Consider the following 21685-nt stretch of genomic DNA (forward strand, 5'->3'; position numbering starts at 1 on the left):
CCGTCTGTGTCATGTCATATTGTTTTGATCTTCCTTCTCTCTCTCGTCCTAATTGTCTCTTAAAATGTTCTCTTTTCTTGCCCCTCGCCTACTCTAATAATGGGCTATTTTTGAATAGCCAAAGAAATCTGAAATGACACAGATGCGTTCCAGGATTGAATGGGTTGACGCTTAAATGGCAGAGTGGACACAACTCCTGCTAAAGTGATGTTTTTCCCATCACAAAGTTCTATTATCTGTGTCCAGATGGTATCATTGTGAAGTGATGATTGAGGGAGTGATAAGTGTAATATGTGTGTGATGGCTCTGTCCTTCATGTCTATTCTATACCATCCACTCTGTGGGTTTCAGTGTTTTTAAAGCCATAATTATCTCTCCATTCTGTGGGTTTCAGGGTTTTAAGGACATCTCTCTGGAGAGGTTCATGCATGGTGGCGCTAACGTGACAGGTTTCCAGCTGGTGGACTTCAGTAAGCCCATCGTCATCAAGCTGATGCAGCGCTGGAACAAACTGGACCAGAGGGAATACCCCGGGTCCGAGAGCCCACCCAAGGTATGTGGAAACTGAAACCAAATGTTTTTTTGCACCGTCGCACGCCTGGCCGGTGTCGTGTGCCGGGAACAGCCGACCTACAAGCAGTGGTGGAAGAAGCACTCAGATATTTTACTTCAGTAAAAGTAGCAATACCACAATATAAAAAAATACTCTGTTACAAGTAAAAGGCCTGTGTTAAAAAATGTACTTGAGTGAAAGTACAAAAGTATTGGCATCAAAAATATACTTAAAGTATCAACAGTAAAAGTTCTAAAATGTTTGAAAATAGCCGATCTACGAGCTTGTAGATAAGCTATTTTCAAATAGCCTATGTATACAATAGGGCTAAAGTGTATGTTTTATAATATAATAACTTATATCTGCAAAGTAACTAGTAACCACAGTTTTCAAATAATTATAGTGGAGTAAAAGTACAATATTTGCCACTGAGATGTAGTGCAGTAGAAGTAAAAGTATTGAAAATTGGAAATACTCCAGTAAAGTAAAAAATACCTCAAAATGGTACTTGAGTACGGTACTGTACTTGAGTAAATGTACTTAGTTACATTACACCACTGCCTTCAAGCTCACGAAGCCGGAAGCCATCCACTTAAACCATTGAGACCTGAAGCTGATTCATGTCTCCTAAATCTCAACAGTTTTCTGAAAAACGTATGTTTCTATATCAGTGGTGCTCAATCTTTTTCATGTCAAGGACCCCCAAAATTATATGCATTTGGCCGCGGACCCCCATCAAAATATTTTGTTCCAGGGACCCCCAGAAGCAAAGATTTGAGTTACAAATGTTCGCTTTAAAAATATATATATTTATATAAAAAATATATATATATTTTCACGATTTTTCAAAAATAGCAGATCTACAAGCTCGTAGCACGGCACTCAGTGCCGCGCTATGAGCTTGTAGATCTGCTATTTTTGAATAGCCCAAAGAGTAAAATAATGCTTTTTAGCTCAAATCTAAAAATGACACAGTTCCAGGTCTTAATGGGTTAAACCCCGGCATCCTTATTGTGGCAAAGGCTTTTGCAGAAAATAGCAGATCGACAAGCTCACAGCGCGTCGCGCCGGCTTGTACAGTAGGTTGGCTGAGAATCACTTATATAGAAGATGAGCAGACGTACTGTATGTCCGACGATGCACATGATTACACACACAGTAACAGTGCGTGACCAGGTACATATACTGCAGGACTGCACACAGATGGTGCATCCATTATGTACAATCTGTGCTCTCTCACACGCACGCACGCACGCACGCACGCACGCACGCACGCACGCATGCACGCATGTGCGCACACACACACACACACACACACACACACACACACACACACACACACACACACACACACACACACACACACACACACACACACACACAGTGGTGTAAAGTAACTAAGTACCTTTGCTCAAGTTATGTACTTGGTACAATTTTGAGGTATTTGTATTTTACTTGAGTATTTCCAATCCCATACTTTTACTTTTACTCCTCTACATCAAAAAAGGCAAATATTGTACTTTTACTCCACTACAATTATTTGAAAACTTTAGTTACTAGTTACTTTGTAGATTTTTATTATTATTACAAAACACATATTACCCGCTTCAGCCCTATAGAGCGTGCCAACGTGTCGTGACCACCGGGGGGAGGGGGCGTGGCATTGGGCATGGCATTGGGCAATGTTAAGTCAACCTGCGCTTTTTACCCCTCAAAGATGTCCGCCGCTACCAAAAGACACTTGTTGACGCCCCCTTCAGGATTTTTGGCACGCTCTATATACATTTAGCCGATCTACAAGCTCACAAGTTGCGGTGCGACGCATTGTGGGTGTCACTCACTTTGGAGAAGTAGTTAGATAGGTATGAGGGTATTGAGGGCACTGTCCCTTTGACTATGTTAAATACCAGTCCCATTGATATATTCTTAAAGGTCTGGTGAAATGAAAAAAAAACTAGAAAAAGTGCTCCTCGGAGCACAGGTCTCCACCAGGTCAGGTAGGTTATTGTGGCCTCCTGGTGGCGCTATAATAGGCCAATGTGAAAAGGGTGGCATTTCTTCTTAGGCCTTTCAATGGGATGACACTGCATTCATGATTTGAGGCATTTTGTTCCAAAAATGTGTTTTGCTAAATTAGACCTGCTGGTTGCGCTATAAAGGCCAATGTGAATGTGAAAAGGGGGGCATTTCTTCCTCGGCCTAGTGGGAATCTGCATGCAAACTTTCACGGAAATTGCACACTGCATTCATGTTTTGAGGCATTTTGTTTAAAACTGACCAATCCTGCAAACTTTGGAAGCCACTGTAAGCCAAATAGGATGGAATATGAAATATCGGACAGATCCATCAGAATCACATGACTATGGAGATGCAGTGTACCAATTTGCGTGTTTTTTGGACATAATCTGAAGGAATAATCTCCAAAAATGTATTTTACATAAATCGGCCTCCTGGTGGCGCTGTAAAAAGCAGATGTGAAAAATGCAGTCCAATGTTTTTCCTTGGCCTCTAGGGAGTGTGCGTGCAAAGTTTCACGCAGATCGGTGCAGTTATAGTTAAAAATGCAAATCGGCCAGTTATAGCGCCACCATGAGGCTGATTTGAAAATGTTCAAGTGTCATTTCTTCCTCGGCCTAGTGGGAATGTGCGTGTGCAATTTTATGGAAATGGCAAGCTGCGTTCATGATTGGAGGCAGTTTGTTCAAAACGGACCAATCCTGCAAACTTTGGAAGCCAACCTTAGCCAATGAGGATGCAATATGGGAAATCGGACAGATCCGGGTTGATCACATGACTATAGAGATACTGTGTACCGATTTGCATGACGTTTGGTTAAAAGCTGTAGGTGTAATGAGAGAAAATGGGTTTTGCACAAATCGGCCTCCTAGTGGCGCTATAACAGGCCCATGTGAAAAATGTGGGCCAGAGGTTCTGAATTGGTATCCAGGGAGTGGGTGTGCACAGTTTCGCAGCGACCGGGCCAACGGTGCCGGAGATTAGCTGTTAACACACAGACAGGACACACACACACACACACACGGACGGACGGACGGAGGGTAAAACATACTCTCTCGCCATGCCTTTCGGCCTGGCGGAGACAATTATGTTTTCACACTTTTAGAGCATATTGGTGGTATATAGGCATACCTAACAATAGATGCCAAAGAAATGAAAAAACTAATATTTATTTGAGTATTGTGCTGCATGATGACATAGATCAACTCTTATGGATATAAACGAATCTTGATTACATCCACCTGTTTGATTCCCATAGCTGCATGTTCCTTCAAACACACCTGATTTTAATTACAGAGCTACTCTGTTTTGAATCTCATTCAAGATGACATCCAGATGGCGTATTACTTACTCACTTTAAACTTAATCAGCACACTAAAATATGTATCTGAAAACATTATAGGTTAGAAATAAGCCACGTAGTAGCAAACATTCTTAGCTGGCCGTCTCTCTCTCCCTTGTAAACAAACACTAGTCCTGCTGCACACGGCTGTAGTGATTGACATTCCAGCCTCCCATAGCCTGAAGGGATGGGACCTTCTGATTGGTTGAGACCAGGTTGAGACAACGTTTTAGACTGAAACTTCTAAATAAAACAGTGATTCTCAAACTTGTGGGACCCCCAGTTTGAAATGCATTAGACTGTGGACCTCCATTTGATACACATTGCTATCTCTGGGACCCCAGCAATCTACACTATACCATCTAGGGTCCAGTTGGTTTCATTTGAACACTCTTGAAGTTACAGACCCATCACTGCTCAACGACCCCTGACGGTCCCCGAACCCCACATTGAGAACCACTGTAATTTAACCAATCACGCTGCTACAGCCTTCGCTGTGGGCACAGCTGTTTAGACAATCAGAGTGTAACTTAAGAGGATGGCAGTGACGGATTGGCCGCATTGCCACCGTGACAGACATGGTTATAGCCGCAGAGCACAGGCTCGATGCCAAAACTCTTCCAGATAGCAGCTCCCAAGGGCTGCCAGTAAAATGCTTGAATACGCTAATGTTGATAGACAATCAATGCCAAGCAGCATCAATTTGGTGCTTTTGGGAAACAGTCGCCTAGCAACGCCGCTTAGCTTGTTTGGATGTTAAAACAGCCAAAAGTCAGAGAGAGACATCACTGTCCCGTCCCCGTCCCCCCCCCCCCACACACAAAAAAAACAATTATTACATTTTTAAGGTTAGAGCTTAAGGACGCCAGAGGTTAATCTCATAATGTACCTACCAGTGCCAAGCTCTTTTTGTTGTTTTTTTGTTTTTTTCATGTCGTCATAGCCCCCGCTAAATCCGTTTAAAATCCGCGTTCATTTGGTTCGACACAAACACGGGATCCGTGAAAAACAAAAACAAAAAACTCCGAGCCGATCCGTGCCGCCATTTTGAAGTTACAGGCGAGAACGTTAGACAGGACGATGCGGTGAGGAAAACCACAAGGGAGATAAATCGATTCTAAGCTGATGCCTAGACAGGAAACGGATGCGAGCGAAAAAAACGGAACCAGTTTTATTCCGTTTCCGGTCGGAACCGGAAATGGGTCAAAAAAAAATCCGGAAAGTGCACTTTTTCGATTTAACATGGGAAATGCGAGTCGCGTAGATCTACGCGACTGGCACACTGCGGCTTTAAATCGGTTCGCGTAGATCTACGCGACTGGCACGCGATGTGTTAATAGCATCATTTGTCTCCAGTGTGTTAGGTAAGGTTAGGTAAACGCTTGGTTAATAATAGGCTGTAGGAGTGAAAACTTTGACCCCTTTGAAGTTTTACCAGAATGCACTGACCCGTATAGACGTGGGCTGTATGAACCCTAAGGGTTCCTTTTTTTTTTTTTTTAATCCCGCTATTCTTGTAACCCATTTTTTTTCACCCGGTGCCAATTTCCTAAGTGATCCTGGGCGCTACACCAGTCCCCCTCAGCCTAGGGAGGCCAGGGCCGAGCTCATGCTTCCTTCAATGCATGAGAGTCAACTGACCTTCTTGTCACCTGACAGGGGGGAGTTTCCCTGGTAGGACGTAGCGCGTGGAAGGAACACGTTATTCCAACCAGTTCCCTTCCCCTCCATCAGGCGCCCCGGCTGTCATGGGGGAGGCGGTATAGCGACCAGGATTACTACATGTTTTTTGTGAGGGTATTAACTACCCTAGGAGACACAGGGAGAACATGCAAACTCCACACCCCTAAGGGTTCCTTGACGGGGTTCCAAATGGACCCTTACAGGGTAAGTAACTCTGAGAGTGTACGAACGGGACCAAATGGACCCGTTAGGGTCCATTTGGTTCCGTTCTCATGTTGGTTCCACTCTCAGAGTTATCGGGGGAACCAATGAATAGACTATCCAAAGTGAGTCACAGCCAACAAGTGCCCCCATAAAGAGCTGACTGAGTGGCAGTAGACTTAATTATAACCATCATTCAGTTGAGTCGTCAACGCATTCTCACACCCACTCAAACGGATGACGACTACTGGGGATAGATTTGAGTTTGAACATTCCGCAACATATGACGTTTTTTGTGAGGGTATACCTACCCTAGGGGACACGGGGAGAACGTGCACACAGAAAGGATAGTTGGTTGACAGGAAATGGGGAGAGAGATGGTGAGTGGCATGCAGCAAAGGCCGTCGGGACTCGAACCCGCGACACGCACTGTCAGGCTACTGTGGAGCCTAGGTGCCCGGACCGCTACGTCAGCGGTCCGGGATCATTGTTTTACCTGTTTTTTTTACAAAAAAAACACAAAAAGTTGAAATATGGAGATAGGAGGTTTCCACCCGACAGCAACGATATGACAGTACAGTGTTTACCAGATGACATTCAGTTTTATTTAGTGGAAATACTCACTGGCCCTCATTTATCAACGCAGCGTATAAACCGGTGCATATTTTTCCATATATTCGGCCGTACACCAACGTCGAAGTCACATTTATCAACGCATCCTACACAGCTGATCCCAGCGTACATTTGGTCCCAGCCTTGATAAATCTCACGTCTGAAAACGAGCGTCATTTCAATAACACCCCCTTGAATATTCTCGAAACACCCCGATTTTACCACATGAAGAACCAGAATACGACCAAAGAAAGAGATTTGCCGGCTCGCCTCGCCTCGCTGCCTGTCAGTCACATAAACACACCACACACACACACACACACACACACACACACACACACACACAGGCACGCACGCACACATTTAAACGCCCCCCTCTCTCTCTCTCTCGCTCTCTCACACACACACACACACACACACACACACACACACACACACACACACACATGCGCCCAACTGCGTCTTTCATAATCCCTTACGGTGCAATCTTTGTCAGTCAGTAGGCTTGCAGCCTACATGAATGACATATTATGATAGGCCTACCAATCACATCGCCATGAATGGAATACGTTTGTATATTTATTTACCCAATACCGAGCAGTGCGCGTTCGAGTGACACTAAAGCAGTCATGTATTCCCCATGAGACTCGGGCGGTCTGCTGACTGCAGTGATCCCGTGCCGCCACCCACGTTATAAGAGATTGGATCGTCAGGTTTATATCCTTAACCCAGCCAGGTTGTAGCCTATGTAACTCTCTATGACATAACTCCATACCATAGGACAAGCTACTGTAAGTTTGTAGACCTCACTGTCCCGACCGCACGACACCCGACGCAAAAGCGCTCGTTATTTTGAAAATAGCAGATCTACAAGCTCACAACGCGTCGCGATGCGACGCTGGCTTATGAGCTTGTATATCTGCTAGTGTCAATGCAGCCAGATCTACAATCTTATCTGAATGACTGTTAAAGCAGTTGTTTAAATTACTTTATAAAATGATATATTTTCACAGCGATTATTTATTAGTGTAGATATACACATTTAGGAGTGGATTATGTGTCCAGATGCTTGTCAGACTGTCAGACAATGGTGCTCCGCAGGTCTAGAATGGAATAAACGGGCGCAGCCAACGTCAACAACTGGTCTCGACCAGACGTGAGATTCCAGCCTACGGTAGGATGAAGCCCACGTTAGGATATATTGATAAATGCCGAAAGGTGCGGTGATCTCGCCGTACGCTCATTATTCGGGCTGCACTGCGTTGAGAAATGAGGGCCACTATATCTTTCACAGCCTCTCTCTCTGGATGTCCCTGTACCCCTTAGAGTCTTCTAAGCTGTTTTAACTATAACCTCACCTCACAGTATATCCATCACCCTCCCTTCAACCTCATCTCACCTCATCTGACCAAATATCCCTAGCTGCCTCCATCATAATATCAACCCCCCAATCTCTCTCTCTCGCGCGTGCGCGCGCTCTCTTTCTCATTCTCATTCTCATTCTCTATCTCTCTCTCTCTCTCTCTCTCTCTCTCTCTCTCTCTCTCTCTCTCTCTCTCTCTCTCTCTCTCTCTCTCAGTACACCTCTATTGGCTGGGTACTGATCAGATGTGTTGCCAGTTGAATATTAACTGGAAGTATATACGTATCCACCAAGCCATTAAAAATACATCAGCCCCTCCCATCACTCCATCAGTACTATAGCTCTGCACACAGGTGGACGTGTGTGTGCTTAGACGCACGCACGCACGCACGCACGCACGCACGCACGCACGCACGCACGCACGCACGCACACACACACACACACACACACACACACACACACACACACACACACACACACACACACACACACACACACACACACCCAAGGTGATGCTGAAAGTCATGGCACGTGTATCACCCAGGGAAGCGTGTTAATTGTGCCATCATCATTCTCATATTTACCTGATAAATGCTCATTAGCCGCCGGCAGCTCCATCAATTGTCCTCCGCTGTTTGCTTATTACTACATTGCTGCAGACACTGTACGTATCAGTCAGACAGACCGACACTCATCAACATGGGAATCATTTATTGCAATGATTGCATTGTGTTTGGGGGTGTGGCTCTGCGTCTGTTATTGTTACAGAATGATCTGTGTAAGCATGACACATACACTCTGAGGTGACAAACCCCCCTGAAGCAGAGTTTAGATGTCGTCTCTGTCGGGGGGAAACCTCATTATGTCCAAAACTGTTACTTTTCAGGATTCAAATTCAAAAGCATCAAAAAGTAGCAGATCTACAAGCTGGAAACGTGTCGCTTCGCGCCGCGTTTCCAGCTTGTGGATCTGCTACTTTTTGATGATTTTGACTGACGCTGTAGTATGATCAAGTAAGGCGTTGATTTACAAAAAAAAATACAAAAAGTTAAAGGTAGGGTAAGTGATATTTTTTGGTTAAAACAAAAAGTATTTTGTTAAAAGGTTAAAGCACTATATTCTGATAGTAATCATTGCTATAGAGTGTTTGTTCAGTAACAGGAGTCTCCCCGTCTCTCCAGCTCTTTAATAAACAGAAAATACATTTTTTGGTAGGTGTCAAAATCTCAGCCAATCAGGAGAAAGTACCCATTTTTAAGCTTCATTTTTATAGTGTTCCAGTTCCAATGTTTTCTGCTCATTTCTTTGTGTCATCACTTCAAATTTCACTTGTTTAATCTATATCCTAATTGAGTTCTCTATCCTGATTGGATAAAATTGAAAATGAAACTGAAACTGAAACGAAAATGTATTTTGTGTTTAATAAAGAGCTGGAGAGACAAGGAGAATCCCGCTATTTAACACTTATTTTAACCAAAGAAAATCACTTACCCTACCTTTAAAATATGGAGATAAGAGAGATCTGGAGGTCTGCCCAACAGCAACGACATACAACAATGCAGCCATTCTCAACCTGTGGGCCGCAAGGATACTGCAATTGGGCCCCCAAATAATTGGCAAAACACTAAGACATCTATATTTTTGATAAATAATGTAAAATAAAAAATGGTACATGGTACTTTTTTTTCTTTAAAACCTTGAAAAATGTGTTTTCATTAAGATGCAGATAAATAGGAACTTAAATGTTACTACGTTGGTTCCATCAATCCAAGCCGGAAAAACATACACTCAGAGTTATATGGGCCCGTGTCCTAATCCACACAATCCAATGATAAGTATATTTACTTAAGTAATGTACTTAGTAATGTACCATTTTTAGGTATTTGTGCTGTATTTCCAATGTCCAATACTTTTACTTCTATTTGAAAACTTTAGTTACTAGTTACTTTGTAGATTTAGATTTTTGTTACAAAACGTGCAAACCACTTCAGCCACATTTCGGACATCTGAAAATAGCAGATCTACAAGCTCACACTGCGTCGCATCGCGACGCAGTGTGAGCTTGTAGATCTGCTATTTTCAAAAGATATTTATACATTTGAAAACTTGAAATTTTGCACAATGAGTACTTTTACTTTAAGTACATTTTGATGCCAATGCTTTTGTACTTTAACTCAAGTACATATTGAATTCCGGACTTGTACTTGTAACAGAGTATTTATATATTGCAGTATTGATACTTTTACTTAAGTAAGAAATGTGAGTGCTTCTTCCACCACTGATTGTCCTTGAAATAAATAAAAAGGTATGAGATCTTGAGTTATATAGCCTAATAGGCACAGTGAAAGATAACCTCTCATACAAGCCTTGAGCCAGCGGACAGAGCAAGGATAACCTTGGCTGAATGGCATGTACAGTTTTGAGACCTCACTCTTCCCGGGTGGGTTTGAATCCCCCCCCCACCCCCCTCCCCCCCGACCATCCGTCACACCCCCTCTGAGGTAATGATCCACAATTATCACGCTGTGGTATGTCTTTAAATGAGCTCACAGGCCACTGGTCTGCGCTGTGAGTCACTGATCTGTCTTTTATCTTTACAACAATGCTACATTATAAAAGGTTCACAGCATGTATTTTATAACCTGTATTTAACCACTTCAACCCTATTATACTTTGCTGACCTGGGTCCCCCCTGGGGTCTGTATTTTGGTCCCGTCCTTTTTGCCCGCTATGCACCAAATATCTTTTTGACGAATACAGCCGGTCTACAGGCTCGTGACGTGTTGTGAGCTTGTAGATTTTATGGTGAATGTTTTTTTGATGAATGTTCCGTGTGGAAATGGGATTGACGGGTGCCGGTCGTCTTATAATTGGCTGAATTTGGTTCGGGTGATATGCTTTTGTTTGACATCAGTCATTAAGATTCTTGATATTGAATATTGTCAAATCCTTTGACATCTATTGTTAACTATACATTATGTCTCCATTGTGGGCACGGATAGGCTTTGAAACTATGAAAAACATAATATACTTTGTATCAGCAGGTCTTTAAACCCTATACTAATATACTTGATTGACTGGAGTCTATACTACCCCCCCCCCCCCCCCCCCCAAATGCTTTTAAGGTCCAGTATTTTTTCAGCTGAATTATTCATCAGCGTATAATGATCTGTTTAAATTGGTCTTGCCATACCAAACCTTACACCAGAGATACTGATGAATGTTAATATTAGTATTATAATGTTAGTAGTAAGTATTGAAAGTCTACACAGGGCAGCAGATTTAATGGCTGAATTATTTATTTAGCTTATAATGTATATTAAACTTGATCTGTTTAAATTGCTACTCACTATACCAAACCTTACACCAGAGATGCTGAGGAACGGTCCTATTATTAGTGTTATAAAGTATTGAAAGTCCACTCTGGCCAGCAGATGTAATATCTTTAATTAAATGGCCATAAGTTCATGAATATTATGACCAGTGGTGGAACGTACTGTAACTAAGTAATTTTATTCAAGTATTGTACCTAAGTTCTGAGGTACTCACAGATGCACGGTAAGTCTTAAATTGATCCTTCAACTTCTTGTTTTTGCCCCAAAATGACTCGATTTACAGGTTTTGTAGCAATTTGTAGCAATTGTAGAAATTTTAGACCTTAATTGTTGAATGTTTAAGCATGTTCTAATCATGTATGCTTTACTTCATATGTTTTACCAATTTGGGAAAAATAGCTAATTTAACTCCTTGGTGCCCACCTATCCTGTTACCTTTTTTACTCCACTACAACTATTTGACAACTTTAGTTACTTTGCAGATTTAGATTATTAATACATTTAACCAATTAAGCCCTATTTATACTGCAGCTATTTCAAAAAAGTTTGAAAAAGTTGAGTATACTGCACTTTAGCACATTAAGTATGTTGATGCCAATACTTTTGTACTTTAACTCAAGTAAGATGTTGATTATACTTCCTGCAGGCTAGCATATTCAATATCTAATTAAATTCCCCAAAGAAGATTATCTCACAACTGGATATGGTATACGAGCTGGTTGGTCTGTTTCATTAACCCATTCAAATCAGGAAAGCATCTGTGTCATTGTATATTTTAGCTACATGTAGGCCTATAGCAAGTTATTTCAGAAAACTTTAGAGCAGTGGTTCTAAAAAATAGCACACATACAAATTTTGAAAGTGTTTGAATTTAGAATTTTTGTAACACAAATATTCTCTTATGGGGGTCCCTGGCACAAAACCTTTTCAGATGGGGGTCCGTGGTAACCTGGTTCCAGCCCCTGAAATCGCTAGCCTAGTATTTAGGGTCTGGTGACGCTGTAGAAGGCGGGGTTTTCTCAGTTGAAAATCTAACCGGCGGCCCGGCCCAATCGGGATCGGTTTAATCCAGTATGAATCCATCGCTAAAGAGTCTCACTTTGGCCATGCCCCCATCTCAGAAATCGGCTACACTGAGAGGGCTTTCAGAATGGATAATGGAGTGAAACTAAATGAAAATTGTGTCAGAGTGTCAGGCTAGGTCCGCGGCAAAATACGGGGTCCTTGGCACGAAAAAGTTTGAGAACTACTGATTTAGAAGACATTTGTAGAATCGGCCTGAGGTCTTAACACATTGACTGCCAGAGTTTTTTCAGAACAGTCTGTAGCCTCTGCCAGGGTTTTGCCATGATTTTGGTACCTGTTCGCGTAGCCACAGATTTTTTTCCTCCAGTATGATTGATCCCCAGATGGTTTCTAATCACAGATGAGATTCAGGTGTGGTTTCACAAATGTCAACGAGGTCATTTTGACCTCGTTGACATGTGTTGTTTGATGTTTCAATATAGCTCAAAACCAGTAGTTTTAAACCAAAAAACAAAGTGAATTGTTTGTCCGTTTGAATTTTAACATTGAAGTGAATGGAGCAGCAAATCTTCGAACATTTTTAGCTCCTAATCTGTTCGTAATTCGACAAGGGTTGAAATTATAAAAAAAAAATGCAAAAAAAATGCAAAAAAGAAAAAAAAAATTGAAAAAAAAAATTTTTTTTTCCTTTTTTTCCATGACGTATATATACGTCTTTGGCGGACAACAGCTGATAATTAAAAGACGTATATATACGTCATTGGCAGCCATTGTGTTAATGGGTTAAAAACCCATTCCACACATCCCATGGTGTGGTATAAATCCTCAGACAAATCCTCTGTGTTCAATAAATGTAGGCCCTGTCAATATTTTTTCTCCACCCAATAAACGTCCCTACGGGCATGGCCACACCAAATGATGGTTGCCCGCTGTTAAACTCAGGTTGTGCGGGCCGACAGTTTTTTACAGCCAGTATGGTATGTCATACCAGCAGGCATATAGAGCGCATAAACGCAAGGTGTTCGCGACACATGGAAAGATGCGCAAGACTATTAAACCATGCCATTCCAATTGGAAAAGCATTGGCAGATTCCACCCCATAGGTAGAACACAAGTAAGACGCATTAACGCGGGAAGCGAACGCACCTTGAAAATAACAATAAGAAGAATAGAAAGGAATGAGCAATTGTAGAGAAGTGGGTGGTACAGTTAAATTAGTGTTCAGACTGGCGTAGCCACTGAGGTGAGCAGAGAGCTGAGGAGAGGTTTCAGCACCATGGATAGAGCCACTGAGGTAGGGAGAGGTTTCAGCACCATGGATAGAGCCACTGAGGTGAGGAGAGGTTTCAGCACCATGGATAGAGCCTCTGAGGTGAGGAGAGGTTTCAGCACCATGGATAGAGCCTCTGAGGTGAGGAGAGGTTTCAGCACAATGGATAGAGCCTCTGAGGTGAGGAGAGGTTTCAGCACCATGGATAGAGCCTCTGAGGTGAGGAGAGGTTTCAGCACCATGGATAGAGCCACTGAGGTGAGGCAGTGCACACAGACACACAGACACACAACCCGAGCACGGTTTCATAGTAAGCTCCACTTGCTCGGAGGCGTGCCTTTGGCGCGCCTCCTTCCGCTGCGTTCGCAAAAAGTGCGGTGTGGCCGTGCCCTAGAGGAGCTTTACAGTACCTTTTTCTTTACTCTATCCTTGCCTTCATTTATTAATCCATATCCTATGAAATATCCATGCATTGGATCGTCCAAAATATGGTTATCAAATGAGTGTCCACAAGGATCCCCTTCCTTGTTGGAATCCGTGGCAGTGACGGCCGGGATGGATCACTGAATATCCCTACATACTTCATCACTGACTAATGCATGCATTTAGTGATGCTCTGATTGGCATTTGGTTGGTGACATCACATCACTTGACTTCTGGAAAACAGTGGACCCGGAAATAATGTGATCACAACAAACCCAGCCCCGTCCGATCTAATCGTAAAGGATTTAGAAACATAATATTTTCTCTGCTTTCTGTTGCTTTTTGGCGAAAACAACCCCCATTCAACTGCCCACAACTATGGAATGGACTATCGCGGCGACTCAACCTTTTTTCTACAATTCTACGAGACTCTACGTGACGCTACGTGTTTTAAAGCGATCGGCGGGGTGGATCTTTGTGAAGAAAATTATTCTATGATTTTTCAAACTTTAGTAAAAACGCTCTGTATCGCTGGCAAGGGCAGCTATAGACGATGTTTTAACTCTGGCATTCAATGAGTTAAGCTTCAAAAACACAACATTTTTTTTAAGAAATGGGGGGTTTATTTAATCACCATTACAGTATTGTGTGTGTACCCACCTGTATTCGCCAGGTCAGTGGCTTTGTGGTTGCCTGCCCTTTGAACGGGAGGTCAGAGTTCGATTCCTGGCCGGGCCCTACATCAAAGACTGTAAAAATGGGTCCCAACACCTTCTTGCTTGGCACGAAGCATCAATGGTTGGATTGGTGGTCAGATACAGTAGGTGGGCCGAGAACTCTTTTGAGATTTTAAAGTGGGCCCTGATCCAGAAAAGGTTGGAAAAACAACTGATTTAGGGAGCAGTTTTGTGCTTTCGTCAGGTCTTGCAGCAGACTTCAGTGACATCAACAAACAGAAAGGTCATGTCAATTTGACAAGGGGAGCTTCTGCCTGTGACTCAGCCGCTGCAGCCTTCAACGTGTGCTCACAAACACACAAAGGGGCTTTAGATTCACATTATCGAAGGATGGAACCAAAGGACTGTGACTGTACACTGTGTCTAAAACACACTCTGTCGGATGGGAAAGAGAGGGATGTCAGAAAGAGAGAGAGAGAGAGAGAGAGAGAGAGAGAGAGGGAGAGGGAGAGGGAGAGAGAGAGAGAGAGAGAGAGAGAGAGTTACCTGCAGAGGAGTGAAAAACGTCTGCAGAGTTTGTCAGCCCCCCGTCCCTTCTCATCCATCCCTGTGGCTCTCTGTCTGCGAGGTAGCGCGCGTGTGTGTGTGTGTGTGTGCGCGCGCGCATGTGTTTCAGAGAGAGAAAGAGAGAGAGAGAGAGAGAGGCGGCATGCAGTGATCATATGGTGTGTGTTGCTGTTCCCTGCTGTGTCTTTACCTCTAATGAAGTCTGTCTATTCCACCACCTCTGCTATCATACACATACTGCCAGGCTCTCTGCCCCGTAATTTTTCTGTCTGTCTGTCTGCCTGCCCGTCTGCCCGTCTGTCTTTGTATCTATCTATATGAGGTCAGTTGACAAAGCAGTGTCCATTGCTTTGTCACGGGCCAATTGTATTCATATTGACGCTCGACAAAGCCGGATGCACCACGGTGGATTCGAACCCATGACCCATGAGCGGTGGTGGGCAGGCACTTTACCACTGTGCCACCCGAGCCATTTCCGCTTTCTGGGGAAATTTCCTGAGTTGTGGGTTCCCACAACTGAGGGCTAGTTCTACCTCCTGAGCAGAGCCCAAATTAGGTTGAGAGAACCTTATCTGAAACTAAGCTTTAGCGCAGTGGTTCTCAACCTGTGGGTCGGGACCCCCAGGGAGGTCCCCACAGACTTTTGGGAGGGGTCCCAGATGACAATTGATGTGATGTGACAATTTAAGGACTTTCACAACCTTTTTAATACCTCGAAAAGAAAGAAAAGAAAGGAAAAATACCATTACTGCATCAAAAGTCATCAACAAACTATACTATATAATGGTCAACCATTGGCCAAATTGTCAAATGATATAAGAAAGAGAAAACATTTTGAAAATAGCCAATCTACAAGCTCAAAACGCCTTGCGTCACGAGGCGTTGTAGATCTGCTATTTGGAACTAATCAAACTAAATATAATGCCTCAACTCCTACATTCCAAGTGCTTGTCAGGGTGGGGGATCCCCCAGTTCAAATATGATTATTTTGGGGGGTCACGGCCTGAAAAGGTTGAGAACCACTGCTTTAGCGTAATGGAAATAAACCCAGAACCTGTGAAATGCATTTCATGGCACGCCATGGTTCATTTAGTTATTGTAGTCTAAAAGAGCCGTTCAGTTTTTTATAAGGTTGTTTTAATGGTCTCAACATTCTGCACAGGTGCTGTGTGTGGTAAACAGCAATGTTTACAGGGATGTTATGTTTATAGCTATGTGATTGATGTGCATAGGTGTACAGCGGTAGCCTAGTAACAATCTAAGCACAGTGGAGGTATAAGTTAAGTGTGTTCGTGCATTGGATGCGATTGCCTGGCTTTGAGCAGGGGGGATGCTTTGAAGTGCAAATGCCTCAGAGATAAATCAAATAATAATGTAATGTGTTCATGTAATGCCAGCTCAGTGGGGCTGCGTTATTGTGTGTGTGTGTGTGTGTGTGTGTGTGTGTGTGTGTGTGTGTGTGTGTGTGTGTGTGTGTGTGTGTGTGTGTGTGTGTGTGTGTGTGTGTGTGTGTGTGTGTGTGTGTGTGTGTGTGTGTGTGTGTGTGTGTACTTGTATTACTGTACTTGTGAGGGCCACATTTTCCCAGAAGTAAAGTAGAATTTGAGAAGTAGACATTGTGAGGATAATGGAAGTGCAACTGCAAGCTCCAAACAGAGAAGAAGTGGTTTCGTGACCGCCGTACTTGTCTGGGAGGTATTTTTTTCTGGCACGTTAGTTGTAATTATCTCTTAATGACTTGAGCCTAAGACCCAGACGGAGCAAATTGTGTTTGAACCGTTTAGACTTTCAGATAGCGGCTCATTAAAGCATGCTGGCGCTCTGTGTGTGTACACATGCTGAACCGTCACAAGTTGGCTTGCAGTGCATTTTCTAGAGCCACAGCTATAGTCCCAGCACTACAGTTATACATTACACTGGATACTGGTCACCTGCAACTCTGAAGAAGACTTCCCTGCCAAAAACGTGTTTGAAATGTTTTTAACACACACACACACACACACACACACACACACACACACACACACACACACACACACACACACACACACACACACACACACACACACACACACACACACACACTCCTATTTGGGTGCTGGAAGGGCTCCCAACGTACTGTTGAACACTGCAAACATTTTGAGAACAACGGCAGCAGTAATGCTGCTGTTGTTGTCAATAAAGTTTGGAGCGTTCAAAAGTAAGTTGTGAGCCCTTTCTTTTTATATAATGAAAACAGCCCTTTCTTTTTAATAAAAACGTAAACAAACGCAATGTGCTTCATGTGCAGTGTGAAGCAAGCGGTGCTTTTGATGAGTTTATTCCATTGAGCTATATACCGTATAATCTAGAACAATGTGAAATCCCTGTCCATTTCAACAGGCTGCTCACTAGCGCCACTTGAAGCAAATCATACCCATGTGTTGCAATTACTGCAAATTGACTCTTGTGTGTGTGTGTGTGTGTGTGTGTGTGTGTGTGTGTGTGTGTGTGTGTGTGTGTGTGTGTGTGTGTGTGTGTGTGTGTGTGTGTGTGTGTGTGTGTGTGTGTGTGTGTGCGCGCGCGTGTGCTTGTGTGTGAGTCTATCATGTGTGCGACGCGCTTTGTCTTACTGTTGTAATCAATTGCAGGTGTTCATGCATACACACATTTACACAGAGGGTGCGTTCGGAGATGTTGTACTGAGCACACTGGCCAATATAAACTAATAGGCGAGTGCGCTCCCGGTGCACATTTCCAAACGCACCCAGAGTCACTTGCAGAAGCGGCCGGCACCGATAAAATCTCACAACTTTCAGTTTCAAGTTCTGGAAGGATGTATGGGTTACCCTTCAGTAGTGTAAAAGAGTCATTAAACGATGATACCAATGTCATTCCAAATGAGAATGCACTCAGTATAATTATGTATAAAAACTTCCCCAGAGACTTAAGGTTCATGGGATAGGGGTCATCAAAATCCCCAAATCAATAGTTTTCTTCTTCTTGAGAGCATGGAGGTCATGGCAAATCCTTTGTCCGCTCCAGGAGCTATACGCTCATTTGACAATTAAAAGGTTCACCTGAAGGTGGTGCTAGAGAATAGGTCACGGGATCACCAAAATAAACAAACTTCTTTCTCTTGAGAGGAAGAATCTGCACAGCAAACTGTATGTACGGCAATCCTCTGATTACTGTTTAAATAGACAAACAGACAAACGATGAAAGTATAACCTCCTGGACGGAGTCAATGACAACGCCACTAACCATAAATTCAAGTCAAATTTAATTGCCTTTCTTGACAAGCAGATAATGATCCAGATAGACATTAATAGTCATGAGAGATTGTGGCTTGACCTCTAGCTAGGGCTGGCAGTGATATTGACAAAACCAAATATCACTATTTTTGACCAAAATACCTCAATATCAATTATTGTGATGATAATATTATATTGTGACGATAGTATCATATTGTGACGATAATACCAATTTCATTTTTCATTTTTCAAATTGTGAGCTTGTAGATAGGGACTGCTATGTTTCATTTTAAAAACATGTTTGAATATTTAAGTTATTAACACATCGGGTGCCAAACACGGTCTGAACCGTGTGTTTACATAGTGGCGCTCCGGTGCCGAAGACGGTCTGAACCGTGAGTTTAGTCTTTTTGTTTTTTTCGTTTTTCTCCGCGCAGGCGGGGCTAGAGCAGCTCTGGGGGCACCCATTGTAATCCTGCGAAGGAAGTGCCAGATCGCTCACCGGAAACAATCTTTTTTTCCCCATCCGCTTCCTGTCTATTTCCTACTTTGAAACGCCTATATCTCCGAATCTGTTTCCTGTGGGGAAAACCGGTCATGCGCGATGCGCGATCCCCCCCCGTTGTAACTAACGAGGGAAATGTTATGGTTCCAGGCTGTAGCCAGGCTCATGGCACAACATGAATCGATGCTTTTTTTTGCGTGGATTTGCTTGTAACGCACGCGGAAGCTTTAAACAGCAAAGCGCAGTCAATGGGGAGAATGCTGGCACCCACGGTAAGTTGTTATGAAAAAATGCTGGCACCCGATGTGTTAAAATCAGGAAAAGACAACGCATATGCCATATCAAATTATTACCATATCGATATAATATTGATATCGACATGTTCCAATGTGCAATAACTCATTTGGCCACTGATACTGATGGAAATTCTAATTATGGTTCAAATCAAAATAACATTGCTCACATAGATTTTGACTGGTTTATAATTAGAATTACGTTGCCTTTGTTATAAAGTTGAATTGATTATTTTTCACTGCATTTGATTGATTTTCAGATTATAGTTTTATTTTGTTTAGAAAAGCTTCCTGTGGACACACAGTTGTTGAAAAGTAGCACCTCTCATTGCTGTCGGGCAGAAACTACTTATCTCCATATTTTAACTAGTTTGTTGGTAAACTAATGCCCTACTTGGTCATACTACAGTCTACAGCGTCATACAAAAGCATAAAAAGTAGCAGATCTGCAACCTCGAAACATGGTACAAAGCCACACGTTTTGAGCAAGTCTCCTGGATTCCTGTGTGGTGCTGAATTAAGATTAACTGGGCCTACAGTAGAGCTATACTGTATGAATAGCCCTGAGCTAAACAATTAACGTGTACCGAGTTCAAATTACTCGTTTCTGGGGAATCCAGGGTTGTGGGTACTGCCAGTTTATTGGGAAGTATTTCATAACCCGGCTTTATGTTTTCGTTTAGCCTCACGAGTGGGGGGGATTGGAGGCTATCCGGCCGGCCGGTCCAACACTTTTCTTCACTTTATTGGCTAGACTGACATATAATTGACTTGTATAATTGAATGTATGTAGTCCCGGGTTTCCAGAAGGTATCATATGAGAAAGAATTCTACATTATACAATTTTTTGTGTTGTTTATTATCTAACCTTTTTTATTTTACCATCACTTATAGTACTTATCCTATATTACAATTGGCATGTTTCACGCATGCGCGGCCCATGCGGTCTGTTGTCTGAGTGAGTCAACTCTATGGAGAGAGTGTTGTTATCCGACAGTTGCTAGGTTTAGCGAGAGAAACAAGCAACCAGGTCTATGAAAATAGGCTCCGGTGTTGCTAGCCCAAAGTCTCGTACAATAAGCGGACATGCCAACACTGCCAGGTTTAGCGAGAGAAACATTTGGGAGGCTCCAGGTCGGACGGACACACACAGTGTCCCGCGAGGCTGGTATGGACTATAATAATAACAATAATGCCATTGCGAGGGTCCAGGGAAGCGAGCCCTTTGGGGGTCCAGGGACCCCCACAAAGAGTGGGCACATATAGTATGGACTATAATAATAACAATAATGCTGATATTGGTTCTGTTTGTGGTTCAAACCCAACATTAGACACAATGTCACGGAGCGAAGCATTCTCTGGGGGTCCATTCTTGGGGGCCCCGGACACCTAGCGGGGGTCCATAACCCAAAGTCTGTTAATACTTTGACTATATACTTAGTCTGATAGACATCAGGGATCTGCATACATGGGAATAAAAGGGACAACTGACAAATACACAGATCTTCATATATGGCAATGTCAGTGGCACGTAGGTGTCACTAGAGGTTCTAGAGGACTTTCTAGTATAATACATTATGGTATGACATCATATTTGGTAGCCTGTAGGAGCTATGCTAATGTTTTAGTTACAGCCTGTCTTGTTATGGTTCAGCTTGTCCTCCTTGTAGCAGCTAGTATTTATGTGGTTTGATTTATTTAGCACAGTGTAAAAACAATACAAAAAACAGTACACAAAATATTAAAAGAAAAGTGCCAGCAAGAGGCAAGAAGCCCAAAGGGCTTATACGAGGCCTCTACCTATGCATCACACAATAAAACATGAATTGTAAACAACAAAATATAACTAGAATTTACAAATAACATGATTTCAGTATATAAATACAAATCTACAACATGATTGAAATGTCTGATTATCCATGATAAGATTACTGATAATAATTAGCCAACATAGTCGACATATCAGATTGTACAGGATATCAAATCCATAGAGCAAGCAAGCAAACAGGGAATAGAGAAGAAAAAGATAAACTATGGTCTGAGCCCTGTGCTCGTTGGCAGAACTACCTTACCACTCTGTATTACACAATCTGTGTAAGACTGCGTACTTATCCCCATGATATCAATTAAAGCATAACCATCACCACCTAGAATATTGTCTCGACTCCCATTGCCTCGTCACATACCTGTTTGCTGTTCCAGTTAATTTTCCCATTGCTTTTTCAAATCTGTCTCTGCAGCCAGATTTGAACCAGAAACACAAACAGTGTGGACCAGTTGTTGCCAAGGATGCTTGTTATTAGTGACTTTGGGCTTGTTTTCCTGCAGTAAAGTCGCTTGTAAATATTGGAAGTAGTGGGTTGCAACACCTCTGCAACGTGTCTGTGACCCGTTGTGAACTTCTAGATCTGCTATTTTCAAAGAATCATGAAAAAAAAAAAACATTCCAAATCACAAATCTTGAGGTCCCTGGCTCAAAATATTTTTGGGTGGGGGTCCATGGCCAAATACATATTAATTGGCATGATAACGTTTGAGAACCACTGCACTAAAACAGCATTAGACCATAAAGTTTTACTGACCAG

The 21685-nt window shown here is 42.7% G+C and overlaps 1 protein-coding gene across 2 annotated transcripts in view; it reads left to right on the forward strand.

The window, feature by feature from the left end:
• gria4a (glutamate receptor, ionotropic, AMPA 4a) overlaps positions 1–21685 on the forward strand; it is a gene marked incomplete at both ends in the record, with an annotated part of 231958 nt that overhangs the window by 128892 nt on the left and 81381 nt on the right. For both annotated transcript variants that reach the window (XM_084065523.1, XM_084065522.1), the window contains one exon: positions 395–553. In XM_084065523.1, the coding sequence (XP_083921649.1) occupies positions 395–553 (159 nt within the window). The remainder of the gene's footprint in view (positions 1–394; positions 554–21685) is intronic.

This window comes from Gymnoscopelus microlampas (assembly GCF_963454915.1).
Source record: "Gymnoscopelus microlampas genome assembly, chromosome: 8".
Lineage (NCBI taxonomy): Eukaryota > Metazoa > Chordata > Actinopteri > Myctophiformes > Myctophidae > Gymnoscopelus > Gymnoscopelus microlampas.